The sequence below is a fragment of the Bolinopsis microptera genome, chromosome 3 (assembly GCF_026151205.1).
Source record: "Bolinopsis microptera isolate Bmic1 chromosome 3, MBARI_Bmic_1.0, whole genome shotgun sequence".
Lineage (NCBI taxonomy): Eukaryota > Metazoa > Ctenophora > Tentaculata > Lobata > Bolinopsidae > Bolinopsis > Bolinopsis microptera.
The window spans coordinates 11,681,782-11,709,302 of record NC_087074.1 but is presented as its reverse complement, the minus strand read 5'-3'; the positions used below and the strand labels follow the sequence as shown (position 1 = coordinate 11,709,302).

Sequence of the window (27,521 nt, the reverse complement as noted above, 5' to 3'; positions counted from 1 at the left end):
GAACGTTGAGAGCTATTTTGGCTACCTTTTTGTACAGAGTGTCAAGTTCAGCAAGTTTTGTCTTGCCAGCTCTACAATAGATCGTGTCTAAATAATCGAATTGTGGCAACATGAGTGCATTGGCAAACATTTTCCTATATTTAATGGGTAGCAGTGCTTTACTTCTATACATGGCACCAATTCTCTTCATGACCTTCCTAATAATATAATCTACATGGCTTTTGAAGTTTAATTTACTATCTAGAATGAGGCCAAGATATTTTGTCTCTTTGCACTCCTTGATTGTGAAAGTTACCTCATTACAATCAATGGTTATTTCATCATGTTGGTCAACAGAATCAAACAATAGGAATTCAGTCTTCTTTTCATTGAGTGATAATTTATTAACACTGAGCCATTTAAAGATTGTCATAAGTTCTATTTTCATGTTTATAAATGTGCTTCTGCAGGTTTGATCAAAGAATAGTGCACCATCATCTGCAAATAGAAAGGGCTTAGATAGGTTACAGGCATAAATGATGTCATTTATGAAGATACTAAATAATATAGGCCCAATGATGCTTCCTTGTGGTACACCACTCAGAACTTCTAAAAATGAGCTTAGATTGCCATTGATCCTAGTGCATTGATATCTACAAGATAAGAAGTTCTTAAACCAGGTTAAAGCAATGCCACCAATTCCATAATATGCCAATTTTTGAAGCAATATTTCATGATTCACTGTGTCAAAGGCCTTCTTAAGATCAAGAAAGATGATTCCTGGTTTATAAGACTTAGATTTACTCATATATATTTCGTCCATCAGATCGTACATCAGATAAGTTGTGGAGTGATTTTTCCGAAAGCCATATTGATGCCGGATGAAAAGTTTGTTCTCTTCCATGTAATCAGTGAGTTGCTTGCCGACAAAGTATTCTATAAGTTTTCCTACAAGTGGAAGGATGGATATTGGCCTGTAATTATTAGGATCATCTTTCATTCCTGCCTTATGGATGGGAGTTACTCTAGCTTTTTTACAAAGGGTTGGTACAACACCTGTATTAAGGCTCAGATTGACAATGTGGGTCAGTGGCTCAACTATGTGTGGTACAGCTTGCTTAAGTAAAAATAGAGGCACATTGTCATATGAGGCCTTGTCATTCTTGAGCGTTTCGACATACATTAGGATATCAGTTTCATTTATTTCTTGGAATCTATCAAATGAGATATTAGAAGTTCTAGGAGGTAAAAAATCAGTAAAACTAACTCTTTCAATATTGGGGGCCTGATTTTGTAATCTTGATCCAACATTTGCAAAATGAAAGTTAAATAGCTCAGGATCATTCTCATTGATAGTTTGACAATTAGTTGTACCAGGGGTCATATTTGATGCCAGTTTGATAGTTTTCCATATCCCTTTAAGATCATTCTTGGCACTTTTAACTTGTAGATCATCGATTACATTAGCCTTTTTGCAGGTTTTAGCTAATTTATTTCTAATATTTCTCTGAATCTTGTAGCAATCCCAGGCCTCATTACACTTTATACATTTGCTACATGTACCACATTCATTGCAATTTCCATTGTCTCTCTTATCCTTCTTTTTACGGAATTTCTTTAGAAGAAAATGTGTATGATTAATGGCATTTAAAAGTTCAGTAGAAGGTTTATGTATGAACTTTTCATGCCTTTCTATGGTCTTGCAAGGGAAGAAGGTTGCATATGCCTGTTCAATATGATGACAAAGGCCAGCAGTGATAGCTTCAACATCTGTACTTTCCAATAGTGGACTGTAATCAGAACAGGTATCTAGATAGTCTAAGAATTGTTTAACATTACGTTTACAATGATTTCTAATTTCAACCTTCTCAAATTTAGGAGCTATAGGTACTTTACAATCTATCTCACACATAATAGCTTGATGATCTCCTATACGTTCATCAAGAACAGAAGATTGGACAAAATCTGCATAACAGTTAGTGAATATTACATCAATAGTAGTCTGGGTAAAATTGTCTCCACGTTTAGCAACTCTAGTTATCCCTTGAATGGTTTGAACTAGATTGTAACATCTCAAGGTCATATCTAATTTTTTGTACTGGGTGGATGAGATATTATTCTGGTCAATGTTTATATCCCAATCCAGATAACCTTTTTCCCATTCAATTTTTTCATGCAAAAATGAATGTATTCAATAAAGTTATCAACACTGCAATAATTTCCAGAGCGATAGAAGCAGCAAACATTGATCTTGCTATTCTTAAGCTTCACCCATAATGCTTCAATGTTATCAAGCTTACTATCCATAACTAATTCTGTGTAAGCTAGTTTTTTGTTTATCATTAAGCCACAACCACCCCTAGAACTGTTTGGCCTGTCGCATCGCATAAGGTTGAAGGAGGAAGGAATATTTATGGTGTCTGTGTCAATAGTATCATTAAGATTCATCTCATTTAGGGAAAGTATGTCTAATTTATGATCTCTAATAAGTTGGGAAAGTTCATTACTTTTAGCTAAATTGAGAAGCCCTCCTTGAATGTTACAATGACCAATGCAGAGGTTGTGAAACCTATCAGCTGCATTATTAAAATTTGTCATCTTGTGAATCTTATTAATTCACAATGGAATGAATAAAAGTTGTAAAGTTGTGTTTAAACTAAAAAACAGAATAAAGGCAGGTTGTATTTGTCTGGATGTCGTACTGTAAAAATAAAACTGATGGTAGGAGTGTTATGTCAGTATTCAGCAGTATTCTAATGGTGTGCATGATACTTCAAGTGCCTTGCTAATTTAACTATGCCATAATCATTGAGATGGACATTATCCTCTCCATAACTACTAAAAAATGACGATTTTCTAAAGCCTTTCTTATCACTAAACAAGAAACGATTTGTCTCGGTTGAGAGCAGTTTTACATAGGTGTATTTTCTTTGCAGATTTGATATACACTCATTGATATCAGTTATAACCTTGTTTCTGGAAAAACTCTCCCGAGGTAATAAGTTAACAATTTTAATATCAGCTCCAGGTGCCCACTTGTGAAGGAAAAGTACAAGTTTTTCAATACAATTGTTTGTAAAGTCAAGAGCTCTAGCATCACCAGAAAAACTATCAGGGCACAGAAGTTTAGTCCTCATGTTGCGAGGGCTGTTCAGGATAGAGTCCACGTCATTTGTACCACACATAAGTACAATGCTTTTCACATTATTGGTATTGAGAGTGTCTTTTCTTACATCTGATTGAAACCGTTCATTGATTGCATTGGCTGTGGCACCAGGGTAGCTGAATACATGTGCCTCATGATGTTTGGACGATAGCTTTTCTCCCTCTAATTTGGAGAACATACTAGAGCTAATGTAGACACACACAGATTTACCAGAATGTTCTATTGATCTAGTCTTAGGGACCGAGGGTTCAGTGTTCTTAACTTGACTGGAAACATCAGACAGAGTAGATAAGGTTGCGCTGCCATCAATTAGGCGCAGAGTAATGCTTATTCTCATGGTTTCAGACTTGTCCTGGATGAGGCTGTGTTCAAAGCTGGTCTGGGATTGTCTGGTCATATTCATTATGTCACCATGGGAGAGGGTGAGGTCAGCAATATGAGCTCTAAGTTTGGATCTGAAGCTTAGGACTCTAGTAGCCCCTAAAGAGATGGTGGAGATCATGGAGCCTGGTGAAATTGACCTCTCGTCATCCGAGTGAAAGGGAATTCCTTGCTGACCATTTCTATACTTGGTAATCATAGCACTATTGAATTTCAACGTTGGGAACTGTGAGCGTAAGCGTTCTAAAATAGACTTTAGGTATGGATTGTCTGCTACTGGCCTTGTGTTATGAAAGCCTCCATTGTAAGCGTAGGGAAAGTCCCCGTAATATGCAACTGCCCTATTCTCAAACTTATGAGTATAGTGGGTTTCTATATCTAACTTGGCAGTGTCAACAAACTGAAAAACTCCTCGACTCAAATCTTGGTATGGATTGATAGAGTTGGTCACATCATTGTCACCATTTACAGAGTGTTTGGGATTTTCCAAATTGATAATTTCTGCTGAATGTTCACTGTCTTCTGCTAATTTGGATAGCTCTTGGGTTAACTCAGAAACATGATGCGAGGATGACCTATTACTGAGGGGAACATTGATAGAATGTTCACAGTGATCAGGTACCTGGGGCAACACAGGGATAAGTGAACCATCGCTGAGGGGAACTTTGAGTGCACTGTCACTTTCTGATAATTGTTTATAGAGAAAAGAAATTTGCCGACGAAGACTATCATTCTCTCTTAATAGAGTTAAACAATTTGAACATTTATCAGTAGGACAAGAGCCGTTGCTGGGGAATTTAACAGAATTCCCTCGATATCTCAGATTGTAATGTCTTGAGCCAACTGGTATTCTAGACATAGTTTATCACAAAAAGATGCTACTGTTCGAAATTTAGTTAATGATTACAGTACCTTTGTAGCACTCCGGAGGATAAGGATAAGTGATGTCTGATAATCTTTAGGTGATAGATGGGAGTAAACTGCTTTAAAAACCGATGTCTGATAGTCCTTAGGATGTCTTTAAGATAACTTTATCGTGCAACAACCATTTACATGACATACAACCTGTAATGGTCGTTACATTTACCGAGGCATTAGTTCCCACTGGGGGTCCTCAATAAATGTAATAGATTTGTAGTGTTGTAATTAGTTTAAAACTGATAAGAGAGCTACAATTTAGCAACGAATGTAAAAGTGTAAGATGTAATATAATGATAATATTCATTATTCTCCTCTCTCCTCACTCTTTCTTGAAGTGGGGGATTGTCGAAGAGAGATTCTCACAATATCTTTCAGATCTGAGATGATAAAACCATGGGAAATAAGTGTGCTTGTCTATGATTATCTAAAGAAAAATGGTTACAACGAAACTTCTTTTTGTTTTAACAATGAGTGTTCCAGCCTCAAACTGTCTGACCCTTTGCCAAATATATTTTCTTGTGTAAGTTATATAAAATATTCTCCCCCTTCATTTTGTTGTTCTGTGTAAATTTGCCCATAACTATCTATGCTCAAATGTGGCTGTGTGACTTATTTTTAAAATATTCGAGCTTTTCATTTAAAATTAAAACAAGTCCTTCATATTAAAGAGCCAAGGTGTGGACTGGTTACACCTTCAGATATGATTTGTCCTTGTTGTAATACATGAATAATTTGTATGTTCGAATTGAACATTTTCTTTATATTTCATACAATATAAAAGGGGAAATTATGATATCAAACCTATGATAAGGTAATTTGTTTTGAACCAGATTTTGAAAATTTCACTAACCTTCCAGTGGTTCTGTTTTATAGGAAAGATGTTCATATCATTTCATTTTTTTCAGGTTCTAGAAAATCTCCTCTCAAATGGGGATTTAGAGTCCAGATTAAAATCATATGACGAAGCTCAGGAAAGAGGTCTCAGGATAGGCTTATATTTAAGATTTTTAATAACAGTTTGCTGTGTACCATTTCCAAACGGTGTCATAATATACTGTGATAATTTTCAGATGTGCTAAAATCTCGCTAGTTAAATGTTTAAATAGTCAAGGTTTACATTTCAGGGATAACACGTTAACTATACATTAAATTACCAGGTCAATCAGAAGCAGAGAAGCTGAAGGAATTGGAGAAAGAAATGTTACACATACGGTAATTACAAATGCCACCAAAGCCTAGATCAACAGTTTGTGGAGTGCCTGTTATAATATTATGAATATCATTGATCATCCCTGCATGATATCATCCAACAATGCCATTTTATTGGGTGATGGTCATAGCGACTAAACAAGTCAACAATGAATTATCAGTGGGCATGGGAATTGCGCAATAGATAGTCCAGCTAACATCTGAATGTTGTGTCCACAAATTTTAGGCCATGATAAACATAACAATATTATCAAGATTTTTAAAATAATCTTTTATCTCAACATTTATCAGAAAGATTATAGCAATGACTCTTTGCAGGAAACGTTTGAAAAAAAGAAAAAGACATTCCAGTGAGCGTGACTCCAAAATAAAGCACAGAAAGACAACATCAACACAAGAAAATAACAACTCTCGGTTCTCTGTCTCCTCCCCTTGCATTCCACCACTTAACACATCCTTATATACTACAGATACTCAGCTCACTACATCAGGCTTTGAAAACTCTCTTATGCAACAGACACATCACAATTCTTCAGTAAAATTAAATCCATTGATGTTCCCAGAACTATCATCAGTAAAGTCAGCTGAGAAGAGCTTGGGTGATGAAAAGAATGTTTCAGACAATGTCTTAAGAACTCCTGAAAAGAGATTGTCGACCTCGAGAAGAAAAGCTGCTACCCCAAAAAAGGGGGTAACATCGGATATTCAGGGATCTTTTGTTCAAACTTTGACAGATAACATTAATGCCAAGGTAGGGGTTCTACATTATGATCATCTATAATACTATGATGAAATGTTTCTGGCGACCTAATTCATTTTTAGGGTCCTTTTTTAGACAAACCCCCGTTTTGGAACTTAATGAATAATTATCTTGATGTTCTTGCTTGAAATGACTGTTGTTTATTTCCAGAATGAAAAGGCAGCACTGGACACACTCAACTCTGTGGAACCCTGGCTGGAGCAATTCATATCTTCCTTGTCTCAAAATCCTGATCAGTCCGGTAATTGTTTTCATTATTTAAATAAATTATGCATGAATTGACTGGGGTTCGACACCAATCGGCTCCTCACCAGCTTTTCTCATTATATTTGTTCTCGGTACAAAAAACCTTTGCCTTGCTTGAATGACTGTTTCCCTTGTGTGGGATCTCGGTAAGAATTCATCACCGACTTAAAGCAGAAAATTTTGCTCCGATTTCAGATTATTAAGATTTCGAAATCTATCATAAGTCAGTTTAAAAATAAAATAAAAATTTCAGAGCTGACAAATGAAGATCTACCACAACCACGGTTATGTATCGACTACAATAACAACGACAGTAAAAACGAAGAAGCTGCTCTATCTTTACTTGCTCTCAATCAGTCAGCCGAACTGGTACCAACAGCCACTCCTCCTGCAATCAAACCCTCAGCTCTAGTTATAACATCTACTGCAACCTCAAACATATTACCGCATCAATTGAACTCTTCGCCGGTTACCTCAGCAGACTCACCCAGCCCTGCAGCTGTTTCCATCACAATTTCAGACATTTCATTTCCCCAACAATCAGTAGCATTAGCTCGTATTGAAAACAGAACTGTTACGACGACTTCTCAAGCCAGTGTCCCGACAGCAGCTGAGTCAACGGCTCGTGACCATATCACTGGTGCTTTCCAACAAGCTGCCTCTCCCCTCATTTCTGATAATACCAATCCTACTCATTGTGCATCATCATCTCAACCAAACACAACTGATGGTAATTTGTCTTTTGATCCTATATTGATAAGAAATCAGAAAACATTCTCCATGGCACAGAGAAACCCCAACATGGAGATTATAGTGCTTCCTCCTATTCACACTCAGTACCAACATATACTACCAAAACCGAGCCAGGCCCCAGATCCAGTTCCCTCCTCATTTCATGTGTCCGGAGATACAGTTGCTCCAATCTACAACTTCGTCAAACCTAGCCCTCAGCAAGAAGCTCAGAAGTTCTTCGGTCAACTCCACCGACCGTATCATCAGCAGCTGAGTCAGATAGATCAACTATATCTTGTGGATAGGTCTGAGAAGATTGTCAAGGTGAACGCCCCTCAAACATCAACGGAAACTGGCACAGATTTGGAATCAAAGAAGATCAAGGACGCTGTGAAGGTTCCAGATAAGCCTGAGTCACAACCGAATACTAGTGTTGATACATCGGAACTAGAGTCTGCTGCAGGTTCTAACAGTGCAACGATACCCAAAACTACTTTCGTTTCTTGGGATCAAAAAATCAGAAAAAGTATAGCAGAAACGGATTTCAAGACACCACCACCGCCATCTGGTGTTAAAAAAAAGAAGAAAAGAAGGTCAAAGGAAAAGAGCGTGCAAATCTCGGAAGTGCATTCTCCCAGAGCTGGAAGTGACTTCCTATTAGATGTTGGTGTCCCAGGGGGTCCAATACCAGTAGAGGTTCCAACGGATAAAAAACGGAAAAAGAAACGACGGAAATCTAAAAAAGATGCCAGTGAAAAGCTTTCCAGCAAAAGCAAAAAGCTCTGCAGTAAAATCAAAAAGAAGAAAAAGAAAAGAGAGAAAGAGAAGGAATCACTCAAGAAGCCTCCGATCACTCCAGAGTTTGTTAACGAGTCCCTAAGCTCTGAAGGAGAGGACTCTGTGATTAGCACTCCTCGGTTTCGTCACATGAGCGAGTCAGATAGTGTTATGGCAGAGAGTCTCCTCAAGTCTTTTAATAATTCTTCAAACCTTCCAAAAAGTCCCCAGAATAGTTCCACTCCAGTTACTTCCAAAGTAGCTGTATCTGCAGCATTATCTGTCAGACAGAAAATTGCTGACACCATCATGCCGTCGTTTATAGAAGAAAATGCTAATTCTAGTTTTGATATTGATGAAGCATCTCGACCTAAACCAGTTTTTATCCCAGAAGGCTCCCAGAACTCTTGCTCTTGTCACAGTAATCATTACAAAGATAATCAGAAAGGAAAATGCCCCAGCACCAAAACGTTCAGCTTCAAGGATCAGGAAAATATCGACTCGCCCAAGAACTATGACGAGAATAATAACTCAATAACAGTGTCAAGTCTCTTCCCAACAATTTCCTCATCATCAGTAAACATGTCTCCAAAAGCAGAGATAACGAACAGGACACTGTACAGGAACCAGAAAGAAGATGAAGAGTCTGAAAACGAGCAAGAGGAAGCAGCGAGTGATGACGAGGTCAGGGAGAAAACCACCAAACTCCCTCCTATATCCTCTCAAGACAAAGATCTGCTTGACTCATCTGATGAGGAGCAACATATCAGTGCTACGAGCGATGAACTTGGCCTCTTTTCTGCAAAAGACCTGTCTAAGTCTGTTGCTTTATCAGAATCTGAGGTAGATTCTCCACTTAAGAAATCCCCAGTCAAAAGTCCCAAGCTAAGGTTGATACCACTCATGAAGAAAGAGCGTTATGTACCACCACTTAAACCTAGCGACTCTCGAAAGAAGGGTGTTAAATCTAAAGATATACTGGTAGCTGCTGAACATGAAGTTCAAGACAACGGCGAGGAATTAGCAACAGAATTAGAGGAAGCTGAACATCTTCCTTCATTTATCGAAATGGAGGATGACATAAACGATTCCCAGGAACTTGTTATCGATGGAGACGAAGTTGCACCTCAAGCAGGGTGTCATCCAGACATCAGGTTGACATCACGGTTGGAATCTCGGACTCGTTTAAGTATTTCCAAGGGTAAGGATCGGCACCCAAAACTCCTGGATAAAAGTGTCAGGAAATCAGGTGATTTGAACAGGAGTGCGGTTGAAAACAACAGGACCAAAGAAAACAGCCCCTCCGTTATAGAGGACAGCTGTGACACCTGGTACCAAAACGTGGAGAACAAAATGAAACTAAAGTCTAGTTTTACATGTGAAATCTGTCGAAAATCGTTTCCTTCCTTGGCTGTTCTTACCGTACATTCAGAGACATGTTCCAAGATGTACTTGATCTGTTCTAATTGTGGGAGGAAGTGTAGCAGTAAGAGTGGGCTCACTCTGCACAGGAAAACTTGTCTTAATATGTTGAATTCTTCTAAAGCTAAGGAGAAGAGAAAATCGTCCGGTGAGAATAGTAAGATCAAAATCTCACCCAGCAACTCGAAATCTGGATCTCAGAAGAAGTCACTGAAAAAGAAAAAGGTGAGTCAATATATAATAATCATGGTGCTGATATAATGAAGACTACCTTCTTTTATTGTTATCATACATTGAAATCGATTATTCGTGTTTAAATCAACAGATTGTATCCGTTATAATGTAACTTAAATACTAAATTCTAATTTCAGTCGAAAGGATACATCGATAAAGACATCGACGAATTTTTAGGAAATCTCCGCTATCAGTAAATAAGCAAGAATTCGATCTCATATCAAGCTGCAGAAGGATGTTCGATTCGGAGAGATTAGCAATTGTTATTACATTTCATTGGTCATTATTTGTTTGCATTAAAATATTTCATCGGCATTCGGCAGTTACATAATTGCTAGATTCTTTATCAAGTTGGTTTGATTATAGTTATACATTAGTTATAGATCAGTGTCTTGATTGCAAGTTCAGAAGATTTCATCACTTTAATTTCATCATACGAAAAGAGACAGTTTCTTTAGAAAGTGGGCCCAATTTGACGATCCTTAGATTAATCTTTTGAATTAAATGGTTGATTTTTATTCATTTTCCATTTTGATTATTTCTCCTTGAACAACCCTTACAAGAATTTCAGGTTTAGTTACTGAGTTTATAGCCAATTTCTCTCTGCTGTTGAAGTTTAAATTGGCAAATGTTAAGAATATATTTGTTTTGCTGACAATAATTATTGTACATTTTTAAATTTTTGTATACATAGCGATCAAAACTACTGTATCTATTTGATTATGTGTTCTAATTTTTACCTCTCTGAATGTTCGGTAAGTCATTACACCTGCTCACACAACAGTGCTTATCATAGAGTATAATATACTGCTGAATGTTTTTAAAATTCGTAAGTCTAACAAATCTTTCGCTGAATGAAATATGGTAATTCATAGCATAATATTGTTTGAAACCATTGATGCAGCTGACCTATTGATAATATGTAAGCTCTCAGAAAATGTCCGGTAAACGAAAATGTCCCTTCGCCGACACCTCCCCGCAACAGTTTAAAACTCACATCACCATGAAGCACGCTGCCAAAATGAACGACGACCTGATGAAACAAATGATGGACAAAACCAAGACCCTCCTCCTTGATGGCCAGCAGAAATTCTGGAACGAAAACAAGGAAAATCAACCTCCAGTCGAAGTAGTGGTGACCTCACACGCGGTCGCGCACTGCCACATCTGCAACAGCACTATACCAAGTAAAGTGTGCGCGCATTGCACCCGCTACTTCTGCACTCCTTGTACCAGACTCTGTGACGGGTGTAGTGAAGTATTTTGTACTTTGTGCTCTGTCCTTAACTATGATAAGGCTACTGATAGATCATTCTGTTTGTCCTGCGCCCCCTAAGAGAGCTCCCACAGAGTTTTAATCGAACATTAATATGAACTAACATTTGGAGTATTGAGTGTGGCTTATTGTAGACTCAAGAGCATATCACAGTATTCGTTGCGTGTGTACAGATTATAAATTTAATACTTCCTCCTATGATCAAGGCATTCGGCCAATTTTGATGGCCATTAGTTTCAATTGCTGACATTTCTTTCTAACATTACTATACAGTATGCTGTTCCCTTTCTTGGCAGATAACAAGATTTTGGTGTATTGATTGAAGCCTGAATTTTTGGCATGTTTTGTAACGTATTTCGTATTCATTAAGTTATTGATTATTTATAAAGATCAATATTACCTAAACTACATGAAACATTTTACTCCAAAAAGTAAAATATTTTATAATCATAGCTGTATGTCGAATTTTGATGAATAGACGCGTATTCTTTACTTCCAATAAAAACTAAATTTTATGCATTCTTTAGTTCTTAAATTTTTGATGAAAATCGAAACCAGAAATGACCTGTGCTGCTTTACAGTTACAATTTTCGAAAGAATAGCCAAGTTTTTTTCTCTAGTAGTTATGAAATTGTTTAAAGTTTATTAAATTTTGAATAAAGTAACATGTTTTGTCAGCTATCATTTTAGTAAGACAACCATAAGAATAAGTATATTGTGTATTCTTGAATTCTTATTTATTAGAAATATTGAAAAGGCCTAATTGTAAATAGTATGTATTGCAAAAGATTCACCTAAAAATACGAACGATTTATGTAATGAGCCGGGTATGCAATTATTATGCATTCATAAGTAAAGTTATTTATTTAACATATTTTATAGATGGAGAGGGTGCTAGCTGAGCTACAAGAGGCCGCTAGGCTTATGAATGTGAGTATTTGAAATCACAACATAATCTCTCTAAGTTTCAAAAATAATACATTGATATATTGTATTATTCTCTTCTCTATATTACATATTACATATTACATTATATTAAATAACTTTCCTCTCCAGGCACCTGCCGTCAACCAAGAGCAGCGGAAACAGGCCGAATCGTTACTCCTTAAGTTCAAGAAGTCGGATAAACCCTATCCTATCTGCAAGAGTATTTTAGGTAACTTGTACCTAACCGGGCATAACTTTAATGTTGGGCTAGATTAGAAAATACATACAAGATGTCTAATAATAAGCCATGTCCCAGAATTTTCGCTTCGCGCGCTCACGTTGTTGAACGTCGCGAAGACAGACATTTATGATAGCACACAATTTTTTAGCGCGAACGAATGTTTACATTAACGCGCATGACGACTTCAATATTAGAAATAAACAATTTTAGTTATTTAATCACTCGGTTGAGAGAATAGGGTTTTAATATGGTTTCTGTGGTCAACACTAGTCGGTATTGCAATTCGAGACTTATAGTGTATTTTTCAGAGAATACAGACGACCCTTATCTCCACTTTCTAGCGTCTTCCACTCTGAAGGAGGGAGTGATGAGAGAATGGGCTTTACTTGGAGAAAACGAGATTGATCAACTCCGAGATTATCTGCTAAACTACGCCCATACTCACCTGGGGTGAATACTAATAATAATAAATTGCTGTTTAGTCTCCCTAAGAAGCTAAGATTGCAAATAACAGGGTTGTTCGATGACAAATAATGTGATTCCTATATCAACATTCTTTATCATACCCTGTTTATGAACCTGTCAATATAAAGCATTAAACTTATCCTGCCTTAATAATCAGTCCCATTATCCCACCAGGGCTCACGCCTACGTGCTAAGACAAATGCTACACGTTGTAGCACTGATAGTAAAAAGATCGATCCTAACTCGAGATAGCACGTATCTCGACACGTTCACTGCTAACGTTTGTTGCTTGTTCAAGTCTGCGGAGACACTGAATCTGGGGTTGGAGATTGCCAGTGCGCTTATTGCTGAGTTTACAGTGGCTGATAAGACGTTATCTAGCTACATGAGCTACCAACACAACCTGGATTGCAAGAAAGCTATCGAGGTCTAGGTTATTAAGAGTATTAGCTTAACGAAGGAGATATTTAAATAGAGCATGCACTTTAGTGACAGAGTAATTCGTATCAAATCCTATGAGATATTTCTATATTGTTAATCTTCATTTCTGTTCGTGCATGATTCGCACACATTGTAATCTAGCTGATCTAACCAACATGTTCTCAGGGAGACGCGCTTTACAAGATCTTCCTGTCGACATTAGAAGTTATAAATCACATACAGAGCAGCCCTGTAGCACAGCACAGAAGAGAATGGATTAAACTCATGGCCATACTTCACTCAATTCTTAGCTGGGACTTCGGAGTCATTTTATGTAAGTTTTATTCCTTGGAAAATACATTGCTGGTGAAATGATAAATTTAAATTATTTCGTGTCATATTAAAACGTTGATATTTTATGATTATCTCTTCAGCAAAAAGACTGGCTCAAATGTCCAGTTTGAGTTTGCCAGTGGTAAATCTGATGCCAGGTGTACAATGGGCAGTTCTCAAAGAGGAGAAAGTGTTAGCTCTACTTGTTGAGGTAATCTTAATTGGTTATTGTCTATTCGAAAAGTACAGGGGAGGGGGGGGGCAAAATTCAGCGACATACGTTGTATTTAATAACAAATGTTGCAACTCTGAATAAGAGTAGTAATTTTGGCTGTCCAAAGTAGGGAAATTGAGCAAATTGTAGTCATATTTTAAAACTGGATTAAATTTTGTTAGTCAAATAGACAAATATGTCAAAAATATGCAAACTAAATCGAACATAAACGGTTAATACCTGAAAGCATTCAGTCATTTAACACCATTACATAACTGCAATCTGAGGATTGCTCTCTGCAGCACTAAACTAAACACATAATATGCTGACATCACGCCGCTGTCACGTGACAGCCCGCTGAGCAGCAGTCACGGGACAGCTGCTCTCTCTCTCTATAGTATTCTCACCATCTGACACCCATGTGGCTCCCCACGTGGCTCATTACATGCTGCCTGGCAGAGACCGCATTAGAGTTAATGGACAGATAATTGCGTTGCAGTGTCTTTACTCAAACACAAGGACTTGTGTTCTGTGAGGTGTATAAGATTGAGGGAGATGTAGATGTGGGTATCGCTTCTCGGCCTTTTGGCTAAGATCAAGTGTAGTATCTGTTCTTATCAGTTTAATATCTGATACGCTACTCATCGAGTAGCTTCAATATTAAATTGATTTTTGGAAATCGGTCTCGGATGTGAAGCTTGCTTCAGCCAGACCACGAGTCTTCCCCGTATTGCAGTACCTCGGGGCTAGGCTCACCTCTCTTTGGGGAGGCCCTCTCAAACAATAATGAAGAAAAGTGGACACTTAATTGCGTGTGTTGTCATGCCTTCCTAGGGTTCACACCAAATTACAAAATAACTGCTAGTTTCTATCTTTATCATACATTAAGATCGAATTGTAGTAATTTATCGTAATAAAAGATTTGATAGGCATAAATGATATATCAATGTTCCTCCTATGACCCCGGCCTCAGTCCTTCTCCCTTAAAACTTGCTCGCCATATATGAAGATATTAAGTACCTCACCCTGGCCTTAGTACTTATAAATATGAACGGATGAACTATATTATGATACATTCAATTCCGTGGCATAAATTTCGATATTGTTGGATACGGCCATACTCGGTTGAATACACCCCATCTCGTTCGATCTGGGAAGTTTAAGCAACTGCAGGCCGGGTTAGTGCTTGGATGGGTGACCGCCTGGGAATTCCCGGTGCTGTATCCTTTTATCAATTATATCTCAACTGATCACATATCTATCATATAATCCATGTTATCGATCTCTATGAATAATTCCATCAATGAGCATCTTAGATTTAATACCTATTATTAGGTATTATTATTTAATACCTAGGTATTGTGTGTAATTTGTGTCTTATTTTTGTCAGCAATGAGTCGTGCAGATTCCGAAAAACAAGGATTAAGACTGTAAAGTTTAACATAACTCTAACATTTAACATTTTTAACATTCCCACTGCCTTCAGCTGCACGCTACATTCTCTACAGACAGGCTGATTCAGCACACTACACGACACTGTATCGTACAGTTGGGTACTCTACAGGGCTCCATCTTCAACGATCAGAATGAAAGGGTTACATTCCTCTCCCGCTACATTGCTGCTATAGTCAAGCTAGCTACCGGGTAAAAACATAGTGTTCTTATTTTAGGATGCACACGAAAAAAGTGATAACTTACTATATCCAACTATTACTCAGTTAAACAATTCAATAAAAATGGTGCCTATTTTCTCACATTATATACAGAAATACAACTCTAACATTCTCCTGTTATTTACAGGGCATGTTCACAACAATCTCACGATGAAGATCACGGTATAGCGCTGGCAATACGACAACTACTGTGGGCTAACACGTGTCAAGATCTGGACAACGTGCACGCGGGCTTGTTCAGGGAGTTCCTGGGTGTTGTAGCGGAACTGTCAGTCAAGGTCATCCTCAACTCTGCTAAAGAAGACGCGGTTAGTAAAGGGATGAGTTATTTGCTGATATGGGCACAAGTTTCCAAATACCGTGTGAACTGTGACCATTGACTTAGTATAAGCTGTGGTTTATGGTTTTTGCTACCCTACCCTTCTGAAGTTCATTATCAGTTATGAATTGATTTATTTTCGTTTAAATGCTAATATTTAAACAAAGTTTAATGTTCAAAATAAGACGAGATAGTTAGTTTGTAAAACCTTCACAGTTCACACTATGTACTAATCATTTTTACTTTGCTGACTAATAAGTTATACAGTGCAAGCAGCTTTTGAAAATGGTCGCATAGATGTATGCTATAATAATGTAAGTTATAGTTGTAAAATAAATCAAGATGATAGTGTTTCATCGCAATCGGTTATTTGAACATAATTTAACTCAATTAACTCAACCTTTATGGATTTCAAGAAAGAAAATGTATCCATATTATTCAATCAAAATTGACCTACAAGTTTCTTGAATTGAACTTCTTGATAACTTCAGAATATGCAGCAATTAAATCTCAGATGTCAATCTTACATAAGAAAAAATATAAAATAAAAGTTCACTAGATACAATTGAGACAGTTCAACTGCTCTCTCAGTATCCGATCCATTCAGCATCAATACTAGAGATATTGTTCAGGTTACCATTACATTTAGCCTTGATGTTATGGTTCAAATTCACACCAACCAGTTTCTTGCAGATAATCTTCAACTTGTCAGGAAAGGATGTTTTACGTTTAGGAGGTGCGTACGTATCGCTTTCAAGGATGTCTTCTGCTTTGTCAATTACTTCTACATCTGATGCCATGATCCCTGAAGAAAGTTGATATTTAGCTTGATTTTATTTTCTTCGGTTTTACACAGTTGTCGTAAATTTCGATGCTAAACGCTGCACTGGCAAACGCTTTTTAAAATTTTTGCTTATTCTTGATTATAATGAAGTTTGAACTCGTACTGATTTTATCAATTGCTGAATACAAAACAAATAACTGAAGTTCTCTCAAACTTACTTGATGATAGTCGCCTTCTTCTTACTTCCTTTGTGCCAATATTCAGCGTTGTTGCTGGTGTTTCAGTGTTCTCATCTGAGTGTAGATTGTACAATTTAGCATTACGAAGTTATTTATTGAAAGTTGAATCAATCACTGAAATCAGCAACTTCACTATTCCCTATCATTTAACATTGCTTATCAAGCCAATCGGCTTTCTATCATGACCATTTGCCACTGACAGGATCAGGAGCAACGTTGGACATGCTCTGAAGATAACACCCTATGAATTTAATGATAATAAATTATCGTAATTAATAACGATACGATTGATTATAATTTTGGTAACCCATCAGTCAGCACACTCACCTCTAATAGTGATAGGTCTGTTCTCCTGCTCCACCTCCATCGTCCAGTACACAACAGCTTTACTTTTCTTCCTCGTCCGAAGAGAGCTCGATCTTCTCAGGGTATGCTGCCGAGGCTTGATAGCCCTATTTATCGTTGAAGCTTGAGATGCTGAGCAAGACTCGTTGGATATTCGTCTCAATCCTGTGAATGACCTTATCAGGGTACAATCCTCAAATATGGATCCAAGAGCTTTTGCGTTCTCGGAGATATGTCTGGTTCTTTCTCCTTCTTTAAGAGTCTTATCCTGCTGAAGCTGTCTAACATGGTCCCTGCCCTCTTCGCTATCACACAGGTAATAGTTGTTCTCCGGTCTGAACTTCTGGAAACGTTCCGGAGTTTCGGAGGACTCCGGAATGAGGTTACCATGGTGCAGCATCTGTTGACACAGCATGGTGTGTCTGTTCAGAGAGTTGGTCACGAACTGCTGGTTGTCAACAAGATCGACCGAACAATCTGCCACGTGAGTGTCTATCAGTTCCAGCAACTTGTTCCCAGCTACTAGGGGTGCCGAAGTGCGGTCCATTAGGTGCCGTGCTAGCTCAGAGCAGGAGACACGTTCCCGCTGCAGTGAGGGTGCCAGACGTCGCTCATCTTCTGCGTATCTGTGAGGAATCTGTTATGTCTGCAGTTTTAGCGAAACATTTTGCCTAATCATACCAATCATACCAATCGCTCTTTGTTTGTTAGTGTTACTCAATGATTAATTGCGAAACAGGGAATTACACAATCTACATACCTGTAGAACACAGTTGTTGGGCTCATCTCAGTGACGAACTTCATGACTGGAACAATGTATTTGAGTCTAAACAGATATTCTGACAGTTCCTCTGCATCTTGGTCCGTCAAATAGGGCATGTCCGCTTTTACGCTATCCGTAAAGTGGTACCCAAAGAAACACAGCTTTGATTTCCGCCTGGAATGGATATCATGCTTATAGAAATTGTCACCGGGTTTAATAGGCTTCTTTTAACATATTTTCCACTTCATACTACTACTAGGAATTTACGGATACGATCTAATGCTTGCTACAAACATTGAATTTAACTGGTGTTGATTACTCACTCTAAAAAGATGGAGTGGCTCCTCAGCAGACCGCGATGTTGTTTCCGTTCTCTAAGACGGTTGTGCATATCACGTTCAAGTTCACATCGCCGTTTAGCTAGTCTTCTGTTTATGACACTCTCGGAGGTGACGGGTCTGAAGACGCTGTGATCCACCTCGCGTCTATCAAATGTCGGGACGTCGGTATTCATACTAGAGTATGTGAAATAGCAACAAAGCAAACGGTCGTATACAAATTATGATATGTAAACTCTGGCGCGATGCCTTAGCTTTATTTATTTCATGTGACCAAAAAGTAGAAACCAAGCTGTTTTGTCTTTTTGGTGGAGCTGATTTCCGAGAAAAAGTCTTATCAGCTAAAAATGCGTGTTGCTTATTTGGTCTAACATTTCTTGGTATGATAAAAATATTCGTATTTAGAATTAGAATAAATGTTGTGACGCAAAGACGCTTAATTAGATTTCCTATCAGCAGCGACTTAAATAACCAAAATAACGGGTTTTTCAAAATGGTAACATCATTTCTGAGAATCATAGCATCATTTTCAAAAGCAAAAGACAACTAATCATGAATTTGATGACAGTTGGGAAAATCATGCTTCCTATTTCCTAATTTGGCAAAAAGAAGATTTTCCCATGTTCACAATCATGAAGGCTGCTACGCTAGGTATCAGATTTCCTATAAGTTGTACGAGTGTTTCATCACAGAGTGTTGTGCTAACTAACAAGCTAAGATTATGTCACCTTTAGCTGCACCCCACCCACACTATTATCACGTGTTGGGAAGTTACCAGGAATGACATTCCATCTTGTGTATAACGAGCAGTGAGCACTGAACTGTCAGGGTGAGGGTTTGTGATTTGAGGGTAGATCACCCAGCCATGAGCTAATGCTTCCACCTTTCATTGGAAGTCAGACATTTATTCTGTGCCTGAAATAAACCTCTCTCAAGATTTTAAAGATATTTAACACTAAATCATTGACCAGGACGAGGGCGGAACCCAGGATGTAGTGGACGTTATCCTAGATATCTGGTACACACTGCTCCAAATGATGGACACCCTGCCACGTAGCCCTCTGGACCAGTGTATGTTGAGAGTGGTGGAATGTTATGTTAAGTGCCATCTTGCTCCCCCAACCGGCATCAGGAACGATATTCAGGAAATGGACGAGGTATATTATACCCACTGATCACTATTATATAGTGCTTCATCCGCCCCACTTTTTCCTCCTTAACCCCCTCACTTATGAGCTCATCTTATTATCCGTGAAGAACGTGATGTTATTTATAGATTAGATCACTCGATTAGACCGGGTAAACACAGATAAGAGATAAGATGTTGTTATTCCCAGATAGATGTAGATACAGAGGAGGATGACCGGGTAAAGTTCAGGGACCAGCTGGAGATTGTGGGGAGCCTTGCACGTGTCAACCTGGAAACGGCCCTGCCACACTACACTGCGCTCCTTTTGGAACGTGCACGTGTCATCCGCAAACTCGTCGAGAATCAGGAGGAATGCACTGCAGTTAGTTTTACTATTTTTAAATGTGTGTTTTTATTACTGTCGTTAGTGTATACATAGTCTATTTGATCACCGTTGGTCTGGGGTAACCTCATCGTTTTTGATGAATTTTACGTATGTTTTAAATTTTATGCGACTAGGCTTTTATGAGCTTGAGTGACTCCGGTCACTGCTATTAATATCTTGGGAAACTGAATTATTTTTAAAAATACGGCGAACACAGTTAAATAGATGATAAAATGACGACTTATAATTTCAGTTGTATGAAGATATCCACTGGATAGTGTTACTGATAGGATACACACTAGCAGACGCCCCCACAGATAGCGATCTCACTATTCCCGCCACTATCCTAGACTTTCTCGCTAAACAAGATGTTCCTCTCAATGTTGAGTCAACCCAAGCTTACATACGTGAGTATTTTATGCCCGAACCTCTTTCGACTTCGATTGAAACATGCCAGTCGCCGCTTCTGGCACTACCAGATGAATCGTTGTTCTTCATTTTAGCCACTTGAATATCGACATTGGTACAAGCAGTGACCTGCTTTTAAGTAAATGTCGTGTTCCGCAAGATTACCTAATAAATTCCGTAATATTACGTTTCGGACCTACTCTGATATTCACGTACAACTCTATTTTTAGACTCCGCCGGTAATCAGTATCTCCCCTCCAGAAACGCGGTTAGGACAGTGTGCCGATCTGCCCACACAAAACCACGTGATAGCACCTATATTCGCTCTACTGGAGCTCTCATCTTTATATCAGGATATTCTCAGTAAAGGGGGGTCTCACAACTTATCACCACAGGTTAGGAGGTCATGATACCAGCTTCAGGCTCAGAAACACCAAGCTATAAACAACTTGCTTATTGTAATTATTCACTAAAATTAGATTCGAGCTCTCTTTCACAGCTTACAATTCTGCAATTTCTGATACATTTCCAATTTGACACGAGTAGTATACAATATGGCCCCGCTGTATCACCTAAAAGTTAGGCACCATTTACCCAATTTCCTTATATGGTAATGTCACATAATCAATAATAATTTGTCGGCCGGGTGGTGTAGTGGTAACACAATTGCCTCCCAAGCAGAAGATCCAGGTTCGAATTCGGTCGAGAGCCAGTCGATCAGTTACCAAGCTATGATTTGGTATAGCTTCGGCTGGTTATATTCACTCTGTGACTGGTAGGACTAGCCCCCCCCCCCCCTACTGCTAGTATAGCGCTTACACACAGTGACTTAGGGTTACCGTAGGGGAGATTTTTATCAGTGTAACGGTGAAATTATTATATTATTTAGATATCATAAATAAACTTTATGAGAAATAAGACAAACCGTTTGAAACTTAAAAAATCATACACATTTAAAAATACAATGTCAATCGTCAGCAATTTTCAGTACTTAAGACTTAACGATCATGTCACATTTCTTAACGACTGATTTCAATAAGGGAATATTCTCATTTATAAGTTTACAAAGGATAGAGTGACTTAGGGTGGGGGAGATTTTTATCAGTGTAATGATGAAATTAAATGAAATCAGCTGGCTACCATCAGTCTAACCAGATTCAACTGATTAACTCAGCCTTAAACAATAGATGTAGCATCATTCCTCTATGCAACAAGATATTATTACATAACTGCAATTAATGGTTATGACAGTTACAAGAGTGGACAGTAGGTGAAAACATAACTGTGCAATGTACACGTCATATTGTTATTAGGAAAGGTACCAAATTCATTGGTAACATGATACACCATAATAACATTGTAATATATGTTTGTAAATATCACTGTAATTGAATCAATTTGGGCCCCTCTGTGGCGTACACCTGTAATTATAAGACATTTAATCGGAACATCCAGTGTTCAAATCTGTGTCAAGCTACTCTTACGAAACTCAAAAAAAAACAATCAAAATTTACTGTGATAAGGCTGATGTTGACGGCTCGGTTAGAGAGATCTTAGTCTATCTCCAGTGCCATGAGTCAGCTATATCGCAGTTCGGGGTTGACTCCCGTGAAAAACCGGAATTAGGAGAGCGTTCTCTCCATCCAAATGTATGTGGGAACTCCCACTAAATTGAGAAATGTAAGATGTAGTAGGCAGTGATCAATATAAATATATAGGCAAATTCGAACCCGGCTTACAATCTAATAGCCTTGCACTGCAGTATAATGATCATTAATCTAACTGAGTAATGTAACTATGTGCATCTAGTTTGAACTAATACCAAATCAATTGCAAACGTTAAGCACTGTCAGTAATTGAGCGAGCATTTTTTAAATTTGTTTATAGAATAATTCTTGTTCGTCAATTGCATACATTTTGTTATAGTACAAAATTCTGATTCAAGTACAAAATCCTGATTTACACTTGACACTTTCAGTAATAGTAGATTTTTCTGAAGTGGGCTATATAAGGGGAGTGAGACCTTCGTCAGCTCATTTCTCAAACTGCACTTTTCGTTTCGTTTGATTTTACCTGCTCTCCCTGCGATTTTGAAGTGTTCAAGTACAAAATCCTGATATACACTTGACACTTTCAGTAATAGTTGATTTTTTTCTGAAGTCGGCTATATAAGGGGAGTGAGACCTTCATCAGCTCATTTCTCAAACTGCACTTTTCGTTACGTTTGATTTTACCTGCTCTCTTTGCTGTTTTTGAACTGGTCAAAGACAAAATCCTGATTTACATTTGACCTTTTCAGTAATAGTTGATTTTTCTGTAATCGGCTATATAAGGGGACCGGGAGTGAGACCTTCATCAGCTCATTTCTCAAACTGTACTTTTCGTTACGTTTGATTTTCTGTGCTCTCGACAGAAATGAAGAGAAGATTTTCAGCAAAAAGCCAACATGGCAAACATCAAGTTGAAGAGTGTCCGGTATGTTTCAAGAGGATGAGGGCGGATAATCTAAAACATCATATTCCGACACACAACAGCAAAGAAACCTGCAACAGCTGTAAAAAGTTGTTTCGCTCGGACAAATTGGCAAGGCATGAGCTTCTGTGTCGCTCTCAGATCGATGAATCTCTATGCAACCGCTTCTCTGGGATTCATGAACATCTGGACAAAGATGAGCACTGTAGTTCAGTTTCGGGGTATTTTAAGTCCTTTGATCTCAGCATTGCGAAAAGTTCAGATTATGATAAAATTCTTTTGGAGTCTTGCACTGCAGCTAAGCAAAAGATTATCAACATTTTACAGTCACATCCTGTTAAAGCACAGCTAGTCATTTCCCTATCATTCCACAAGCATGTCAATGGAGAAGAGGAACAATCTGAAAAGGTTTTCAGGTCAATTTGTGAACCCTTGCTACTAGGAGACAATGTTGATGACTTTCTGTCACGTGCTAAGAGCTATATTCGGCATGGAATTGACACCTACGAACGATTGGGAAGTGGTTGGATTTTTGACGATTTGCAATGGGCACATATCGAAATTGCAAAATACTCTCCACTTTCTGCTTCAGGAAACGTTTCCATTCCGGAGAAGCTAAGTAAAATGAGATCAGTTCTAAACATTAAGTCCTCAGACAACAAATGCTTCTTGTATTGCCTTTTGGCAAAGCTCTATCCTGCAACAGGCTCCAACATTGATAGACACACAAAGTATCTGTCTCACATCGAGAAGATAAATATGGGTGCGGTCCAATTCCCAGTAAAGATCAAAGATATATCGAAAGTTGAGGAACTGAATAAGGTCTCAATTTCTGTTTTCCAGTGGTGTGTTGAGGAAGAATGTGTTTTGCCGTTAAAACATGGCAGTGAAATTGGCGAACCAGTTGACCTACTCTACTTGGAAAATGAAGGATTTGCTCATTATCTACTGATCAAAGATTTTAACGCATTCATGAGACATCGCACTAAGCATCATCACACGATGTTTTACTGCCGAAAATGTATGCATGGTTTTGTATCTTCACAGAACCATGAGACTCACTACCAAAACTGTAAACAAGGAATTAATCAGTTAGTCAAGATGCCGGATCCAGGAGTCATTGAGTTTAAGGCCTTACATAAGCAAGACAAAAAACTGTTTACAGCTTACTTTGATTTTGAATGTCTAACTGTACCTTACAGTACCTGCAGTAAAAAAGATACGTCGAGTTACACAGAAAAGTATCAAAAACATGTACCTTGCAGCTTTTGCATTGTCACTGTGTCAGAGTTTTCGGAATACAACTCGGAAGTGGTCACTTTTAGCCATGAAAATCCAAATGTTGTGACTGAAGAATTCATATCACAGCTTTCTAACATACACGATGAGATGATGGAATGTTACAAAAAAAACCAACATCCGATAGATATGACGCCAGAGGATGAAATGAAGTTTAAGAGTGCGACAATCTGTCACATTTGTAACAGAAAATTGAACTGGGAATCTGAAAAAAATTATCCAGTTCGAGATCATGACCACTTGATGAAACAAAATAACTTTAGAGGTGCAGCATGCAATTCCTGCAACATTAATTATTTCAACAGAACTAAAAAGGTTCCAGCATTTGCACATAACCTAAAAGGATATGATCTCAACCTTTTCCTTCTAGATTTGACTAAACGGGTCGAGAGATTGGATGTAATCCCTGAGACACTTGAAAAGTTCAAAGCTGTTTTTACTGACAACTTTATTTTCTTGGACAGCTTTGCATTTCTTTCTACTTCCCTTGATAGATTGGCATCAAATATGAAAAAGTCAGGTGTCGAAAAGTTCAAGCAATTAAAAGAAGAGTTCCCAGAAAACTACGAACTGTTGTCAGAAAAAGGTGTATATTTCTATGACTATGCTTCATCTTTCTCAGTTTTCTCGGAGAAGAACCTACCACCCAAGCAAGCATTTTACAGTAAACTGAGGGAAGAAGACATCTCAGATGCTGACTACACTCGAGCTCAAGATGTCTACAAAACCATGAACTGTCAATCTTTGCTCGATTACATGGAGATTTATGTAAAAACAGATGCTCTTATATTATGTGATGTATTTGAGAGCTTTAGAAAACTTTGCTTGGACTACTATGGCCTAGACTGTTGTCACTATATGAGTTTGCCAGGATTTTCTTGGGATGCGATGCTGAAGATGACAAATGTAAATATAGAGTACATGACTGACATCGACATGTACACCTTCATTGAGAAGAATCTGAGAGGTGGAGTCACTACGGTAAACCATCGTCATTTCAAAGCCAACAACCCTTATTTGGACGACCATGACACAACAAAGCCCACATCATTCATCCATTATGTGGATGCAAATAACCTTTATGGAAAGTCAATGTCGTACAAGTTGCCATATAAGAATTTTAGATGGCTAGACAGGGATGAAATAGATCTACTTGACACTTCCAAGATAGACCCAGAAGGAGAAACATGCTATATTTTGGAAGTTGATCTGCACTATCCAGCGTTTCTTCATGACTACCACAATGATTACCCCCTCGCTGTGGAGAGCAAAATGATTGAAGAACATCAATTATCACCCTTCAACAAAAAGTTTCTGGAACTACACAGTGAAAAGTTTAAGGCCTCACGCAAACTTGTTCCTGATTTGAAAGATAAGAAACATTTCGTATGCTCCCTGAAAACCATCCAGTTATGCGTCAACAAAGGGCTTGAAGTTGAAAAGATTCATCGGGTTTTAGCCGCAGACCAAACAGATTTTGTGACTCCGTACATTGAATTCAACTCCACAAAAAGACAAAATGCACAATCGGATTTTGAGAGAGACTTCTTTAAGCTTGCCAATAACTCCATTTACGGAAAGTTTATTGAAAGTCTCAGAAATCGCACAAATGTTGAGATAGTGAAAGATCAAAAATCTGCAAAACGTCTTACTTCTAAACCACAGTTCATTGGTTTTCACATGCTGGATGACCAAACAACTGTTGTACAATCAGTAAAACGCAATTTAGTCCTGAACAAACCCATAGCTTGTGGATTTATTGTATTGGAAAATGCGAAAAACATCATGGGGGAGTTCTGGTATGATGTTCTCAAACCAAAATATGGAAACGACATCAAACTTATCCTTAGTGATACCGACAGCTTCATCTATGGTGTTTTCACCAGGGATGGATATGAAGATTTGTACAGAATGCGGAACCTAATGGATTTGTCTGGCTATCTAAACGGTACACCGCTGGCAAGATTTCATGACCCTGCAAACAAAAAGGTTCCAGGGAAGTTCTCTGATGAAAAGCCGACTGAAATAATCAGCGAAGTTATTGCATTAAAGCCTAAAATGTACTCGGTCGTAACCAAAAAGCTGTTGTTCAAGTGTGAAAAAGCTCATAATTGCACACCATCTTGTTCCATCGGTCATTCGGTGACTGCAAAAGGGATCACTAAAACAGCCCAAAGAAAGATCCGCCACGAAGACTATAGAAGAGTTTTGAGCACTCAATGTACTACAATAACAAAGTCTCAAACAATTCGCACTTTTGGCAATAAAATTTATAGTATTGTTGTGCAAAAGCGTGGACTATCAGGATTCGACGACAAAAAGTTTATATTAGACGATGGAATCAGTACATTAAGTTATGGACATAAACAACTATTTAAAAATTGATTTTCTGATTTAGAACATTTGATTTGATTTGTTTTTCATGTCTGATTACGGAAAAATGTAATGATTAATTCAAATATTTTTGATACTGACTTTTTGAATCTTGATAACATTACCAATTGTTGTAACAAATTTTCATTTGTCACATTTTTGAATTTATGTGTCTTGATTGTATTCCACATTAAATATAATCGCCTAATCAAATTAGTAAAACCATAAAAATCATGAATAAATTACAATAGAATTTGTAATATAATAAGTTTTTTTAAAACAAAATTTCAAAAAACGATATGATACATAATGATATAAAAACTAAATAATGATGCCTTAAATGATATGTAATGATATCTGAAATGATACATAATGATACATAATGATACATAATGATACATAATGATACATAATGATACATAATGATACATAATGATACATAATGATACATAATGATACATAATGATACATAATGATACATAATGATACATAATGATACATAATGATACACAATGATACATAATGATATCTAAAATGATACATAATGATACATAATGATACATAATGATACATAATGATATCTAAAATGATATCTAAAATGATACATAATGTAACATAATGATATCTAAAATGATACATAATGATTAATGATACATAATTATATCTAAAATGATACACAATGATACATAATGATATCTAAAATGATACATAATGATACATAATGATATCTAAAATGATAAATAATGATACATAATGATAATAATGATATCTAAAATGATACATAATGATACACAATGATATCTAAAATGATACAAAATGATACAAAATGATACAAAATGATACAAAATGATACATAATGATATCTAAAAATGATATCTAAATGATATCTAAAATGATATCTAAAATGATACACAATGATACATGATGATATTTAAAATGATACATAATGATACATAATGATACATAATGATACATAATGATACATAATGATACATAATGATACATAATGATACATAATGATATCTAAAATGATACATAATGATATCTAAAATGATATAATGATACATAATGATATCTGAAATGATATAATGATAACTAAAATGATACATAATGACACATAATGACACTGCATATTGCTTCATTATAATACTGCAAAAATTACATCTAAAAATTGAAATTTCCGAAAATTGTGTATAAATACAATAGAATCAACATCATTTCTACTTTGTGCCCCTAGCATACGCATCAATTTTGCTGCTCTGACACTTTAATTGGAATCATCATGAGCAAT

General features: G+C 37.3%; 3 protein-coding genes, 1 non-coding gene and 1 pseudogene across 5 annotated transcripts in view; 4 read left to right on the top strand and 1 right to left on the bottom strand.

The window, feature by feature from the left end:
• The first annotated feature begins 1,069 nt into the window (after positions 1–1,069).
• On the top strand, positions 1,070–10,605 carry LOC134812112 (uncharacterized). Its single transcript, XM_063819304.1, has 7 exons — positions 1,070–4,967; positions 5,353–5,425; positions 5,605–5,659; positions 5,975–6,407; positions 6,567–6,657; positions 6,916–9,818; positions 9,965–10,605. Exons 1-7 carry the CDS (start codon positions 4,830–4,832, stop codon positions 10,022–10,024), a joined length of 3,753 nt encoding a protein of 1,250 aa, XP_063675374.1. The 5' UTR covers positions 1,070–4,829; the 3' UTR covers positions 10,025–10,605.
• A 1,384-nt stretch (positions 10,606–11,989) lies between these two features.
• The window catches only part of LOC134812803 (exportin-4-like), a 42,358-nt gene continuing 26,826 nt past the window's right edge, over positions 11,990–27,521 (top strand). For both annotated transcript variants that reach the window (XM_063820372.1, XM_063820371.1), the window contains exons 1-12: positions 11,990–12,033; positions 12,160–12,259; positions 12,580–12,721; positions 12,911–13,163; positions 13,343–13,490; positions 13,591–13,700; positions 15,190–15,347; positions 15,504–15,684; positions 19,136–19,321; positions 19,502–19,675; positions 19,932–20,085; positions 20,348–20,481. In XM_063820372.1, the coding sequence (XP_063676442.1) occupies positions 12,028–12,033; positions 12,160–12,259; positions 12,580–12,721; positions 12,911–13,163; positions 13,343–13,490; positions 13,591–13,700; positions 15,190–15,347; positions 15,504–15,684; positions 19,136–19,321; positions 19,502–19,675; positions 19,932–20,085; positions 20,348–20,481 (1,746 nt within the window). In that variant the 5' untranslated portion in view covers positions 11,990–12,027. The remainder of the gene's footprint in view (positions 12,034–12,159; positions 12,260–12,579; positions 12,722–12,910; positions 13,164–13,342; positions 13,491–13,590; positions 13,701–15,189; positions 15,348–15,503; positions 15,685–19,135; positions 19,322–19,501; positions 19,676–19,931; positions 20,086–20,347; positions 20,482–27,521) is intronic.
• Positions 14,273–14,464, top strand: LOC134813656 (U2 spliceosomal RNA). The gene has a single exon (XR_010160051.1). It is a non-coding gene; the product is annotated as a U2 spliceosomal RNA (small nuclear RNA).
• Positions 14,811–14,930, top strand: LOC134813649 (5S ribosomal RNA; annotated as a pseudogene).
• On the bottom strand, positions 16,204–18,408 carry LOC134812804 (uncharacterized). Its single transcript, XM_063820374.1, has 5 exons — positions 18,150–18,408; positions 17,824–18,000; positions 17,046–17,689; positions 16,698–16,772; positions 16,204–16,500 (listed from the first exon to the last, which is right to left on the bottom strand). The coding sequence occupies exons 1-5, from the start codon at positions 18,338–18,340 to the stop codon at positions 16,283–16,285; spliced, it is 1,305 nt and encodes a 434-aa protein (XP_063676444.1). The 5' UTR covers positions 18,341–18,408; the 3' UTR covers positions 16,204–16,282.